At 45.3% G+C, this 15,753-nt stretch overlaps 1 protein-coding gene across 1 annotated transcript in view; it reads right to left on the bottom strand.

Moving 5' to 3' along the window:
* Positions 1-15,753, bottom strand: part of LOC109900598 (arf-GAP with SH3 domain, ANK repeat and PH domain-containing protein 2) — a 47,483-nt gene that overhangs the window by 27,035 nt on the left and 4,695 nt on the right. Inside the window, exons 2-5 of the mRNA XM_020496297.2 lie at positions 11,710-11,782; positions 6,661-6,806; positions 5,321-5,395; positions 4,830-4,879 (exon numbers count right to left, since the gene is read on the bottom strand). Of these exons, the coding sequence (XP_020351886.2) occupies positions 4,830-4,879; positions 5,321-5,395; positions 6,661-6,806; positions 11,710-11,782 (344 nt within the window). The remainder of the gene's footprint in view (positions 1-4,829; positions 4,880-5,320; positions 5,396-6,660; positions 6,807-11,709; positions 11,783-15,753) is intronic.

Here is a 15,753-nt window from a genome sequence, read left to right as displayed (position 1 = left end):
GGATGGGCTGAGAGTGGTGGGATTAAAGAGCTGGTCTATGGTGATAGGTGGGATGGGCTGAGAGAGGTGGGATTAAAGAGCTGAGGTCTATGGTGATAGGTGGGATGGGCTGAGAGTGGCTGAGGGGTGGGATTAAAGAACTGAGGTCTATGGTGATAGGTGGGATGGGCTGAGAGAGGTGGGATTAAAGAGCTGAGGTCTATGGTGATAGGTGGGATGGGCTGAGAGGGGTGGGATTAAAGAGCTGAGGTCTATGGTGATAGGTGGGATGGGCTGAGAGTGGCTGAGGGGTGGGATTAAAGAACTGAGGTCTATGGTGATAGGTGGGATTAAAGAGTTTATGTTTGGTAAAGTATTATTGTTATGTGACTGCTTTCTATAAAAGTACCATGTATGTAAAAGGTATATGTAAAATGTATGTACAAGTAGCAGAAAAGCTGTAAAAAATATATACATGTTTGTCCTCCGAAAATGGGATAGGTTAATAAAAAATCAAATTATATCAATATTTACTCTCCTCAGTTTATGTTAAGAGTTATTAAACTGTTCTCATTCCCTTAGAGTGAGTCATCAAACCACCAGTCAATCACATCAACCAAAAGGCTCTATGACGACACCGCAGGTGTTTGGTACAAGGCATTGGTCTTTAGTAAACTAGTAACTCTTAAATGACCTGCCCAGCCCTCATACAGTGAACTAGAATGATCTCTATGTGAAGTAATTTATAAAATAAATGTATAAGAGCTTATTCACATCTTTTATGCATGTCATGCTGAAAATGAAAAGATACTTGTTGGGACGTCCAACATGTACTGCACAATTTCAGAAATGCAAACCCCTTGTCTGTCTATACCGTATTTCATTCAACACTAAATAAATCTCAGAGACAAAATCAGTGTTCACAAAAATGTGAGGAGTTTTGTAATCACATACAAACAGGCAACAGGTGCCGCTATAGTAGGTCTAGTCTCATTTTCTCTCTCTTAAGGTCTGTCTGCCTTATCAGCCGTTTCATGAATAGTAGCAGTTGACCTTTTACTAGCTTCCATTGTTTCCCATTTCTAGTTGTTGTTAAGCTGAACCCACACATGCAACTTCATGGTGCAGCTTACTCTTATTCTAACAGGTACGCAGGCTATTCAACAAAACTATTCCCCCCCACCCCCCTCCGACCACATTTTCCTTGTGCTCATAAGGTACAATCACTAACTTATGCTTAACCCACATACAGTAACAGGTTGTGTAGTTTTGAAACTCTCAAACTGTGGTGGTGGTAATGGTAGTAGTGGTGGGGGTAGAGGTGGTGGTAGTGGTGATAGTAGTAGTGGTGGTGGTGGTGGGGATAGTAGTAGTAGTGGTGATAGTGATGGTGGTGATAGTGGTGGTAGTGTTGGTGGTGGTAGTGGTGGTGGTAGTGGTGGTGGTAGTGTTGGTAGTAGTGGTGGTAGTGTTGGTAGTAGTGGTGGTGGTGTTGGTAGTAGTGGTGGTGGTAGTAGTAGTGGCAGTGGTGGTAGTAGTAGTAGTGGTGGTGGTGGTAGTAGTGGCAGTGGTGGTAGTAGTAGTAGTGGCAGTGGTGGTAGTAGTAGTGGTGGTGGTGGTGGTAGTAGTAGTGGCAGTGGTGGTAATGGTGGTCGTAGTAGTGGCAGTGGTGGTAGTAGTAGTGGTGGTGGTAGTAGTGGCAGTGGTGGTGGTGGTAGTGGTGGTAATGGTGGTGGTGGTGGTAGTAGTGGTAGTGATGGTGGTAGTGGTAGTAGTAGTAGTGGTAGTGGTAGTAATAGTGGCGGTAGTAGTAGTGGTGGTACTACTACTAGTAGTGGTACTAGTAGTGGTGGTAGTAGTATACGAAATGCTTCAGTCTGGTTTTAGACCCAATCATAGCACTGAGACTGCACTTGTGAAGGTGGTAAATGACATTTTAATGGCATCAGACTGAGGCTCTGCATCTGTCCTCGTGCTCCTAGACCTTAGTGCTGCTTTTGATACCATCGATCACCACATTCTTTTCGAGAGATTGGAAACCCAAATTGGTCTACACGGACAAGTTCTGGCCTGGTTCAGATCTTATCTGTCGGAAAGTTATCAGTTTGTCTCTGTGAATGGTTTGTCCTCTGACAAATCAAGTGTACATTTCGGTGTTCCTCAAGGTTCCGTTTTAGGACCACTATTGTTTTCACTACATATTTTACCTCTTGGGGATGTCATTCGAAAACATAATGTTAACTTTCACTGCTATGCGGATGACACACAGCTGTACATTTCAATGAAACATGGTGAAGCCCCAAAATTGCCCTCGCTAGAAGCCTGTGTTTCAGACATAAGTAGGTGGATGGCTGCAAACTTTCTACTTTTAAACTCGGACAAAACAGAGATGCTTGTTCTAGGTCCCAAGAAACAAAGAGATCTTCTGTTGAATCTGACAATTAATCTTAATGGTTGTACAGTCGTCTCAAATAAAACTGTGAAGGACCTCGGCGTTACTCTGGACCCTGATCTCTCTTTTGAAGAACATACCAAGACCATTTCAAGGACAGCTTTTTTCCATCTACGTAACATTGCAAAAATCAAAAACTTTCTGTCCAAAAATGATGCAGAAAAATTAATCCATGCTTGTGTCATTTCTAGGTTAGACAACTGCAATGCTCTACTTTCCGGCTACCCGGATAAAGCACTAAATAAACTTCAGTTAGTGCTAAATACGGCTGCTAGAATCCTGACTAGAACCAAAACATTTGATCATATTACTCCAGTGCTAGCCTCCCTACACTGGCTTCCTGTCAAGGCAAGGGCTGATTTCAAGGTTTTACTGCTAACCTACAAAGCATTACATGGGCTTGCTCCTACCTATCTCTCTGATTTGGTCCTGCCGTACATACCTACACGTACGCTACGGTCACAAGACGCAGGCCTCCTAATTGTCCCTAGAATTTCTAAGCAAACAGCTGGAGGCAGGGCTTTCTCCTATAGAGCTCCATTTTTATGGAATGGTCTGCCTACCCACGTAAGAGACGCAAACTCGGTCTCAACCTTTAAGTCTTTACTGAAGACTCATCTCTTCAGTGGGTCAGACAGCCCTTGCTGTCTCTGCCTGGCCGGTTCCCCTCTTTCCACTGGGACTCTCTGCCTCTAACCCTAATACAGGGGCTGAGTCACTGGCTTACTGGGGCTCTTTCATACCGTCCCTAGGAGGGGTGCGTCACTTGAGTGGGTTGAGTCACTGATGTGATCTTCCTGTCTGGGTTGGCGCCCCCCCTTGGGTTGTGCCGTGGCGGAGATCTTTGTGGGCTATACTCGGCCTTGTCTCAGGATGGTAAGTTGGTGGTTGAAGATATCCCTCGAGTGGTGTGGGGGCTGTGCTTTGGCAAAGTGGGTGGGGTTATATCCTTCCTGTTTGGCCCTGTCCGGGGGTGGCCTCGGATGGGGCCACAGTGTCTCCTGACCCCTCCTGTCTCAGCCTCCAGTATTTATGCTGCAGTAGTTTATGTGTCGGGGGGGCTAGGGTCAGTTTGTTATATCTGGAGTACTTGTCCTGTCCTATTCGGTGTCCTGTGTGAATTTAAGTGTCCTCTCTCTAATTCTCTCTTTCTTTCTCTCTCTCGGAGGACCTGAGCCCTAGGACCATGCCTCAGGACTACCTGACATGATGACTCCTTGCTGTCCCCAGTCCACGCTGCTGCTCCAGTTTAAACTTTTCCGCCTTATTATTATTTGACCATTATTATTTGACCATGCTGGTCGTTTATGAACATTTGAACATCTTGGCCATGTTCTGTTATAATCTCCACCCGGCACAGCCAGAAAAGGACTGGCCACCCCACATAGCCTGGTTCCTCTCTAGGTTTCTTCCTAGGTTTTGGCCTTTCTAGGGAGTTTTTCCTAGCCACCGTGCTTCTACACCTGCATTGCTTGCTGTTTGGGGTTTTAGGCTGGGTTTCTGTACAGCACTTTGAGATATCAGCTGATGTACGAAGGGCTATATAAATACATTTGATTTGATTTAGTAGTGGTGGTAGTAGTGGTGGCAGTAGTAGTGGTGGCAGTGGTGGTAGTAGTAGTGGTGGTAGTAGTAGTGGAAGTAGTGGTGGTGGTAGTAGTGGTGGTAGTAGTAGTGGTAGTAGTGGTGGTGGTGGTAGTAGTGGTAGTAGTAGTGGTGGTAGTAGTGGTGGTAGTAGTAGTGGTAGTAGTAGTAGTGGTAGTAGTAGTAGTAGTGGTAGTAGTAGTAGTAGTGGTGGTAGTAGTAGTGGTGGTAGTAGTAGTAGTGGTGGTGGTAGTGGTGGTAGTAGTGGTGGTAGTAGTAGTGGTGGTAGTAGTGGTAGTAGTGGTGGTAGTAGTAGTAGTGGTTGTGGTAGTAGTAGTGGTGGTAGTAGTAGTAGTGGTGGTAGTAGTGGTAGTAGTAGTAGTAGTGGTTGTGGTAGTAGTGGTGGTATTAGTAGTAGTGGTGGTAGTAGTAGTAGTAGTGGTGGTAGTAGTGGTAGTAGTGGTGGTAGTAGTAGTGGTGGTAGTAGTAGTGGTGGTAGTAGTAGTGGTGGTGGTAGTAGTGGTAGTAGTAGTAGTAGTGGTTGTGGTAGTAGTAGTAGTGGTGGTATTAGTAGTAGTGGTGGTAGTAGTAGTAGTAGTAGTAGTGGTGGTAGTAGTAGTAGTAGTGGTGGTAGTAGTAGTAGTGGTGGTATTAGTAGTAGTGGTGGTAGTAGTAGTAGTAGTAGTAGTGGTGGTAGTAGTGGTAGTAGTGGTGGTAGTAGTAGTGGTGGTAGTAGTAGTGGTGGTATTGGTGGTAGTAGTAGTGGTGGTGAAACAGAGGCAGTTGTGATAATAATAACGTGGCTCTAACTCACACTTTAGTTTCATAATCCTTCCAGGCTTTGTCAAAAGGCTTTTTAAGATCCTGTGGAAATAAAACAGGAACAGTATTAACACAAGGGATACAAATGACAAGAGCTGAAGTCATGACTATCAATGGGCTTGGATTGGACTCAGGGGGACTAGCAGGTGACGATACAGGTGTTCAAGAAGACTAGTATGGGATAAGCCTACTCCCTCTTGTGCCACTGTTCTGACTGGTATGTTAAACACGTGTTCTGACTGGTATGTTAAACACGTGTTCTGACTGGTATGTTAAACACGTGTTCTGACTGGTATATTAAACACGTGTTCTGACTGGTATATTAAACACATGTTCTGACTGGTATATTAAACACGTGTTCTGACTGGTATATTAAACACGTGTTCTGACTGGTATGTTAAACACATGTTCTGACTGGTATATTAAACACATGTTCTGACTGGTATATTAAACACTGTGGTTAATGATATGTTATACACCTACCCCTTTGACCCCTTTCAGGTCTCCTTTCAGTAGACTGTCTAAGGGGAAGGTGATGATGTTGTTCATGTTCTGCAACTGAAAACAACAATTAGAGAGAGAAACAGACAGGTAGAGAGACAGACAGGTAGAGAGACAAAGGGATGTAGAGACAGACAGGTAGAGAGACAGACAGGTAGAGAGACAGAGGGATGCAGAGAGATAGACAGGTAGAGAGACAGAGGGATGTAGAGAGAGACAGACAGGTAGAAACAGACAGGTAGAGAGACAGAGGGATGTAGAGAGACAGACTGGTAGAGAGACGGAGGGATTTAGAGACAGACAGGTAGAGAGATAGACAGGTAGAGAGACAGAGGGATGTAGACACAGACAGGTAGAGAGACAGAGGGATGTAGAGACAGAAAGGTAGACAGACAGATATAGAGAAAGACAGGTAGAGACAGACAGGTAGAGAGAGAGAGACAGAGGGATGTAGAGACAGACAGAGAGACAGACAGGTAGAGGCAGACAGAGGGATGTAGAGACAGACAGGTAGAGAGACAGAGGGATGCAGAGACAGACAGGTAGAGAAAGAGAGGGATGTAGAGAGACAGAGGGCTGTAGAGACAGACAGGTAGAGAGAGAGGGGGATGTAGAGACACAGACAGGTAGAGAGACAGAGGGATGTAGAGAGACAGACAGGTAGAGAGAGAGGGATTTAGAAACAGACAGGTAGAGAGATAGACAGGTAGAGAGACAGAGGGATGTAGACACAGACAGGTAGAGAGACAGACAGGTCGAGCCAGACAGAGGGATGTAGACACAGACAGGTAGAGAGACAGAGGGATGTAGAGAGACAGACAGGTAGAGAGAGAGGGATTTAGGAACAGACAGGTAGAGAGATAGACAGGTAGAGAGACAGAGGGATGTAGACACAGACAGGTAGAGAGACAGACAGGTCGAGCCAGACAGAGGGATGTAGACACAGACAGGTAGAGGGACAGAGGGATGTAGAGACAGACAGGTAGAGGGACAGAGGGATGTAGAGACAGACAGGTAGAGGGACAGAGGGATGTAGAGACAGACAGGTAGAGAGCCAGACAGGTAGAGAGACAGAGGGATGTAGAGAGACAGACAGGTAGAAACAGACAGGTAGAGAGACAGAGGGATGTAAACACAGACAGTTAGAGAGCCAGACAGGTCGAGCCAGACAGAGGGATGTAGACACAGACAGGTAGAGAGACAGAGGGATGTAGAGACAGACAGGTAGAGAGACAGACAGGTAGATAGACAGAGGGATGCAGAGACAGACAGGTAGAGAGACAGACAGGTAAAGAGATGTGTGATATGAGATGGGGTCTCACCAGGTTCTTGAAGAGGGCTGTGAGCTCTTTGGTAAAGATGGCGAACTTGAGGAAGGCTGAGCCCACTTCCGGATCCTCTCTAGAGACACAGTTGTCTCCGAACTTCTCCATAGACTGAATGTACTGCTCCTCATGGTCAACGTGGGCTGAGAAACACAGTAGTCAAATCAAGTCAAATCAGAATTTGTGTAAAGGGGATTTACAATGGGTCACAAACACACTTTACATCATTAAAAACGAATCAGAGGCTTTACACAGACTCTTATTTTAATAGGAGCCTCTATGCCAATAGTTAGTGAGACTTGTATCCTAAAGAGCTATTAGTGAGACTTGTATCCTAAAGAGTTATTAGTGAGACTTGTATCCTAAAGAGTTATTAGTGAGACTTGTATCCTAAAGAGTTATTAGTGAGACTTGTATCCTAAAGAGTTATTAGTGAGACTTGTATCCTAAAGAGTTATTAGTGAGACTTGTATCCTAAAGAGTTAGTGAGACTTGTATCCTAAAGAGTTAGTGAGACTTGTATCCTAAAGAGTTATTAGTGAGACTTGTACCCTAAAGAGTTATTAGTGAGACTTGTATCCTAAAGAGTTATTAGTGAGACTTGTATCCTAAAGAGTTATTAGTGAGACTTGTACCCTAAAGAGTTATTAGTGAGACTTGTACCCTAAAGAGTTAGTGACACTTGTATCCTAAAGAGTTATTAGTGAGACTTGTATCCTAAAGAGTTATTAGTGAGACTTGTATCCTAAAGAGTTATTAGTGAGACTTGTACCCTAAAGAGTTAGTGAGACTTGTATCCTAAAGAGTTATTAGTGAGACTTGTATCCTAAAGAGTTATTAGTGAGACTTGTACCCTAAAGAGTTAGTGAGACTTGTACCCTAAAGAGTTATTAGTGAGACTTGTATCCTAAAGAGTTATTAGTGAGACTTGTACCCTAAAGAGTTAGTGAGACTTGTATCCTAAAGAGTTATTAGTGAGACTTGTACCCTAAAGAGTTAGTGAGACTTGTATCCTAAAGAGTTATTAGTGAGACTTGTATCCTAAAGAGTTATTAGTGAGACTTGTATCCTAAAGAGTTATTAGTGAGACTTGTATCCTAAAGAGTTATTAGTGAGACTTGTATCCTAAAGAGTTATTAGTGAGACTTGTATCCTAAAGAGTTATTAGTGAGACTTGTATCCTAAAGAGTTATTAGTGAGACTTGTACTGTACCCTAAAGAGTTATTAGTGAGACTTGTACTGTACCCTAAAGAGTTATTAGTGAGACTTGTACTGTACCCTAAAGAGTTATTAGTGAGACTTGTATCCTAAAGAGTTATTAGTGAGACTTGTATCCTAAAGAGTTATTAGTGAGACTTGTATCCTAAAGAGTTATTAGTGAGACTTGTATCCTAAAGAGTTATTAGTGAGACTTGTACCCTAAAGAGTTAGTGAGACTTGTATCCTAAAGAGTTATTAGTGAGACTTGTATCCTAAAGAGTTATTAGTGAGACTTGTACCCTAAAGAGTTAGTGAGACTTGTATCCTAAAGAGTTATTAGTGAGACTTGTACCCTAAAGAGTTAGTGAGACTTGTATCCTAAAGAGTTATTAGTGAGACTTGTACCCTAAAGAGTTAGTGAGACTTGACTTGTATCCTAAAGAGTTAGTGAGACTTGTTAGTTAGTGGGCATTTCATATCTCTGTGATACTGTCTTTTCTAAATTGACCTGAAAATGGTTAGGTCTGATCACTGATAAACGTGTGAAGGCGTATACATTCAATTCAATACAACGTTATCCCCTCAGGGACATACACAAAGCGTCTCAGAGTGCTGAGCGTCGGGAATTCTCTCTGCAAGACAGGAAACTGGCTTGGATGTGGTGTTCAATCAATCAAATGTATTTATAAAGCCCTTTTTTTACATCAACAGATACAGAAACCCAGCCTAAAACCCGAAACAGCAAGCAATGCAGATGTAGAAGCACACGCAGGACCATGCAGGACCACGCAGGACCATACAGAAACCCAGCCTAAAACCCCAAACAGCAAGCAATGCAGATGTAGAAGCACACGCAGGACCATGCAGGACCATACAGAAACCCAGCCTAAAACCCCAAACAGCAAGCAATGCAGATGTAGAAGCACACGCAGGACCATGCAGGACCATGCAGGACCATACAGAAACCCAGCCTAAAACCCCAAACAGCAAGCAATGCAGATGTAGAAGCACACGCAGGACCATGCAGGACCACGCAGGACCACGCAGGACCATACAGAAACCCAGCCTAAAACCCCAAACAGCAAGCAATGCAGATGTAGAAGCACACGCAGGACCATGCAGGACCATACAGAAACCCAGCCTAAAACCCCAAACAGCAAGCAATGCAGATGTAGAAGCACACGCAGGACCATGCAAGACCACGCAGGACCATACAGAAACCCAGCCTAAAACCCCAAACAGCAAGCAATGCAGATGTAGAAGCACACGCAGGACCATGCAGGACCATGCAGGACCATACAGAAACCCAGCCTAAAACCCCAAACAGCAAGCCATGCAGATGTAGAAGCACACGCAGGACCATGCAGGACCACGCAGGACCATACAGAAACCCAGCCTAAAACCCCAAACAGCAAGCAATGCAGATGTAGAAGCACACGCAGGACCATGCAGGACCATACAGAAACCCAGCCTAAAACCCCAAACAGCAAGCAATGCAGATGTAGAAGCACACGCAGGACCATGCAGGACCACGCAGGACCATACAGAAACCCAGCCTAAAACCCCAAACAGCAAGCAATGCAGATGTAGAAGCACACGCAGGACCATGCAGGACCATACAGAAACCCAGCCTAAAACCCCAAACAGCAAGCAATGCAGATGTAGAAGCACACGCAGGACCATGCAGGACCACGCAGGACCACGCAGGACCATACAGAAACCCAGCCTAAAACCCCAAACAGCAAGCAATGCAGATGTAGAAGCACACGCAGGACCATGCAGGACCATACAGAAACCCAGCCTAAAACCCCAAACAGCAAGCAATGCAGATGTAGAAGCACACGCAGGACCATGCAAGACCACGCAGGACCATACAGAAACCCAGCCTAAAACCCCAAACAGCAAGCAATGCAGATGTAGAAGCACACGCAGGACCATGCAGGACCATGCAGGACCATACAGAAACCCAGCCTAAAACCCCAAACAGCAAGCCATGCAGATGTAGAAGCACACGCAGGACCATGCAGGACCACGCAGGACCATACAGAAACCCAGCCTAAAACCCCAAACAGCAAGCAATGCAGATGTAGAAGCACACGCAGGACCATGCAGGACCATACAGAAACCCAGCCTAAAACCCCAAACAGCAAGCAATGCAGATGTAGAAGCACACGCAGGACCATGCAGGACCACGCAGGACCATACAGAAACCCAGCCTAAAACCCCAAACAGCAAGCAATGCAGATGTAGAAGCACACGCAGGACCATGCAGGACCACGCAGGACCATACAGAAACCCAGCCTAAAACCCCAAACAGCAAGCAATGCAGATGTAGAAGCACACGCAGGACCATGCAGGACCACGCAGGACCATACAGAAACCCAGCCTAAAGCCCCAAACAGCAAGCAATGCAGATGTAGAAGCACACGCAGGACCACGCAGAAGCATGCAGGACCACACAGAAGCATGCAGGACCACGCAGAAGCATGCAGGACCATGCAGAACCACGCAGGACCATGCAGAACCACGCAGGACCATGCAGAACCACGCAGAAGCATGCAGGACCACGCAGAACCACGCAGAAGAATGCAGGACCACGCAGAAGCATGCAGGACCACGCAGAAGCATGCAGGACCACGCAGAAGCACGCAGGACCATGCAGAAGCTTCATTAGAACAAAGTGTATGACCCAGAAACAGGATGAAAATCTTTCTACTACTTTCCTGACTGACTTCCCACCACTCTCAACACTTTTAGTTGACATAAATAAATTACATAAATCCTAAGTAAAAACACCTAACTGCTGCCTTGCCAACTCAATAGCTATTGGAGTTGTCAACTCAAGACCAGCACAAACAGTTCCTGGGAACAGACTAACGATGTCATTCTTACACAGCCTTTCATAACAGTGACGATTGTTGGGCTTGTAAAGTGTGTGTAAAGACTCAGAGCTTAGTTTACACAGCAGCTCCAAACAGAAGCAACGTGGCGTTAAAGCTAGAATCCTTAGATGCTACATCCATTTTTGTACATATCAATGATATGTACATCCATTGATTGTTGAAGAATATAACTTATAAATGCCTGATGATTTTAGTTCAACTGTCACACTCCATGAGAACCCAAAATATAAGCTTGTTTTACCCCAACGTTTGTAAACAAAATAAATGTAAACAAGCACCGTATAGCCTCATAACATGGTTAAAACAATCATTTTGATATCATGGACGGTCAGTCTTTGCATCCAGCTCTGTCTCAATTTGAGACGGCTTTTTAGCGAAACAGGGGTGGGGAAAACACCTTGTTATTGTTTCAATGAAGGATTCTAGCTTGAAGGTATTTCCAGCATGTGTAGGTCCAACTGGGTTAGAGCCGTGGTTATCAGCCCCTGATCCAGGATTATGACCCTGGGATTACACTGGGAGGTCTGTGGGCTGGGTGGACAGGGACAGTCATGGAAGAAAAGGGCCTGGGTTTAACTGAGTAGGGACATTTAATATACGTATTGTAGGAGGGACCTCTGCTCCTTAGGCCTGCTGGGACAGGTGTGTGGAATGGGAGGAATGTGTTAAGGTGCTATAAACATATCTCTCTCTCTCTCTAATATTATTGTGAAGTATATTGAGGGATACCAACATGCTGCACAACTGGAGTACAGAGGTTAGTGGATGTAGTGAATGTGATATAGGTGCTATATACATTATGGATATATGAAAACTGTATACCAGGACCGACTCACTCACTGGTGTACTGTGTTGCACTGTAATGTACTGTATTGTACTATGTAGTAGTGTACTGTATTGTGTAGTAGTGTACTGTACGGTTCTATACTGTTTTGTACTCACCCAGGCCAGAGATGTTTATGGCCTTGACAGACTTCTTGATCTTGTGAAGTACTCCTCTGTCTACATCTAGAACCTGTAGGGAGAGACAACACACAGAGACACATCTATGAGGTACATCTAGAGCCTATAGGGAGAGAGAACACACAGAGACACATCTATGAGGTACATCTAGAGCCTATATAGGGAGAGAGAACACACAGAGACACATCTATGAGGTACATCTAGAGCCTATAGGGAGAGAGAACACACAGAGACACATCTATGAGGTACATCTAGAGCCTATATAGGGAGAGAGAACACACAGAGACACATCTATGAGGTACATCTAGAGCCTATAGGGAGAGAGAACACACAGAGACACATCTATGAGGTACATCTAGAGCCTATAGGGAGAGAGAACACACAGAGACACATCTATGAGGTACATCTAGAGCCTGTAGGGAGAGAGAACACACGGAGACACATCTATGAGGTACATCTAGAGCCTATAGGGAGAGAGAACACACAGAGACACATCTATGAGGTACATCTAGAGCCTATAGGGAGAGAGAACACACAGAGACACATCTATGAGGTACATCTAGAGCCTATATAGGGAGAGAGAACACACAGAGACACATCTATGAGGTACATCTAGAGCCTATAGGGAGAGAGAACACACAGAGACACATCTATGAGGTACATCTAGAGCCTATATAGGGAGAGAGAACACACAGAGACACATATATGAGGTACATCTAGAGCCTATAGGGAGAGAGAACACACAGAGACACATCTATGAGGTACATCTAGAGCCTATAGGGAGAGAGAACACACAGAGACACATCTATGAGGTACATCTAGAGCCTATATAGGGAGAGAGAACACACAGAGACACATCTATGAGGTACATCTAGAGCCTATAGGGAGAGAGAACACACAGAGACACATCTATGAGGTACATCTAGAGCCTATATAGGGAGAGAGAACACACAGAGACACATCTATGAGGTACATCTAGAGCCTATATAGGGAGAGAGAACACACAGAGACACATCTATGAGGTACATCTAGAGCCTATAGGGAGAGAGAACACACAGAGACACATCTATGAGGTACATCTAGAGCCTATAGGGAGAGAGAACACACAGAGACACATCTATGAGGTACATCTAGAGCCTGTAGGGAGAGAGAACACACGGAGACACATCTATGAGGTACATCTAGAGCCTATAGGGAGAGAGAACACACAGAGACACATCTATGAGGTACATCTAGAGCCTATAGGGAGAGAGAACACACAGAGACACATCTATGAGGTACATCTAGAGCCTATATAGGGAGAGAGAACACACAGAGACACATATATGAGGTACATCTAGAGCCTATAGGGAGAGAGAACACACAGAGACACATCTATGAGGTACATCTAGAGCCTATAGGGAGAGAGAACACACAGAGACACATCTATGAGGTACATCTAGAGCCTATAGGGAGAGAGAACACACATAGACACATCTATGAGGTACATCTAGAGCCTATATAGGGAGAGAGAACACACAGAGACACATCTATGAGGTACATCTAGAGCCTATATAGGGAGAGAGGACACACAGAGACACATCTATGAGGTACATCTAGAGCCTATATAGGGAGAGAGAACACACATAGACACATCTATGAGGTACATCTAGAGCCTATATAGGGAGAGAGAACACACAGAGACACATCTATGAGGTACATCTAGAGCCTATAGGGAGAGAGGACACACAGAGACACATCTATGAGGTACATCTAGAACCTGTAGGGAGAGAGAACACACAGAGACACATATATGAGGTACATCTAGAACCTGTAGGGAGAGAGAACACACAGAGACACATCTATGAGGTACATCTAGAGCCTATAGGGAGAGAGAACACACAGAGACACATCTATGAGGTACATCATGTTTAACTATTTGTTACTTCTTTAATTATTTGTTACTTTAATTTTCTATTTTTCTACTTATCTATTTCTAATTTAAGACATTTTTCTTCTTAACACATTGTTGGTTAGGGGTTTTCACTGTCTACACCTGTTGTATGCGGCACATGTGACAATAAAATGTGATTTGATCAAGAGGCTGTAGGGAGAGGGATCACAAAGAAACACATCTATGAGGCAGGAAGTAAACAGAAAGGACTACTGGAACTATCACTCACTCACTCCTTAGTCACTGTGTGTACGAATTCCCCTGAGATTAGAGCAGTGAATGAGAGAATGGCCATGCAGTCCTGAGCCCAGCCCTACTGTTTACACAGTAACACGACAGACATGGCAACATGCCAGCCAAGCCCATGGTCTGCCTGCACAACCACAATGCTATAGTGATCGGCAGCCACTCTCTGTGAGTCCAAAATGGCAACACATTCTCATAGGGCTCTGGTTAAACGTAGTGCACTGCCAAGATACAGTCTCTGATACGAAGCTCAGAAACCAGAGAGGCTGTAAAAACAAGGAAATGGTTTGTGGGAAAACCACACTTGGGAACGATGGGGATCAGATGTTGTGGTCCTGTAATGGTCAACTAAAATAACAGTAGAGATCAGATGTTGTGGTCCTGTAATGGTCTACTAAAATAACAGTAGAGATCAGATGTTGTGGTCCTGTAATGGTCAACTAAAATAACAGTGAAGATCAGATGTTGTGGTCCTGTAATGGTCAACTAAAATAACAGTGAAGATCAGATGTTGTGGTCCTGTAATGGTCAACTAAAATAACAGTAGAGATCAGATGTTGTGGTCCTGTAATGGTCAACTAAAATAACAGTGAAGATCAGATGTTGTGGTCCTGTAATGGTCAACTAAAATAACAGTGAAGATCAGATGTTGTGGTCCTGTAATGGTCTACTAAAATAACAGTAGAGATCAGATGTTGTGGTCCTGTAATGGTCTACTAAAATAACAGTAGAGATCAGATGTTGTGGTCCTGTAATGGTCTACTAAAATAACAGTAGAGATTAGATGTTGTGGTCCTGTAATGGTCAACTAAAATAACAGTGGAGAAATACATTAGATGAGTAGATGAACTCATTCAACTGACATATTTTGCCATTCCCGTGTGAATTTATATCTACAATAATTACTTTCTTGGGTGAGCAGATGACAATGCTGTGTCCTTGGTTGATGTGTCAGCCATTCTCTTACACCTTTTTCACACTATCATGCATACCCAAACCAAATGGTTTTGTTGTACTCCACATTGTCCGTCCACCGGACACTCAGCCAGCCCAGTGGAAACACCCAGCCCAGGGAGCCCAGTGGACACTCACCCAGCCCAGGGAGCCCAGTGGACACTCACCCAGCCCAGGGAGCCCAGTGGACACTCACCCAGCCCAGGGAGCCCAGTGGACACTCACCCAGCCCAGTGGACACTCACCCAGTCCAGGGAGCCCAGTGGACACTCACCCAGTCCAGGGAGCCCAGTGGACACTCACCCAGTCCAGGGAGCCCAGTGGACACTCACCCAGTCCAGGGAGCCCAGTGGACACTCACCCAGTCCAGGGAGCCCAGTGGACACTCACCCAGTCCAGGGAGCCCAGTGGACACTCACCCAGTCCAGGGAGCCCAGTGGACACTCACCCAGTCCAGGGAGCCCAGTGGACACTCACCCAGTCCAGGGAGCCCAGTGGACACTCACCCAGTCCAGGGAGCCCAGTGGACACTCACCCAGTCCAGGGAGCCCAGTGGACACTCACCCAGTCCAGGGAGCCCAGTGGACACTCACCCAGTCCAGGGAGCCCAGTGGACACTCACCCAGTCCAGGGATCCCAGTGGACACTCACCCAGTCCAGGGAGCCCAGTGGACACTCACCCAGTCCAGGGAGCCCAGTGGACACTCACCCAGTCCAGGGAGCCCAGTGGACACTCACCCAGTCCAGGGAGCCCAGTGGACACTCACCCAGCACAGGGAGCCCACTGGGCACAGACGTCAATTCCACGTTGGTTCATTAAAATGATGTGGAAACAACGTTGATTCAACCAGTATGTGCCCAGTGGGAGGAAGGCATGGGAGTAGACAAGC

This window comes from Oncorhynchus kisutch, linkage group LG12, assembly GCF_002021735.2.
Source record: "Oncorhynchus kisutch isolate 150728-3 linkage group LG12, Okis_V2, whole genome shotgun sequence".
NCBI classification, from domain to species: domain Eukaryota; kingdom Metazoa; phylum Chordata; class Actinopteri; order Salmoniformes; family Salmonidae; genus Oncorhynchus; species Oncorhynchus kisutch.
The sequence above is the reverse complement of the archived record's forward strand: the minus strand, read 5'-3'. Positions and strand labels throughout refer to the sequence as shown.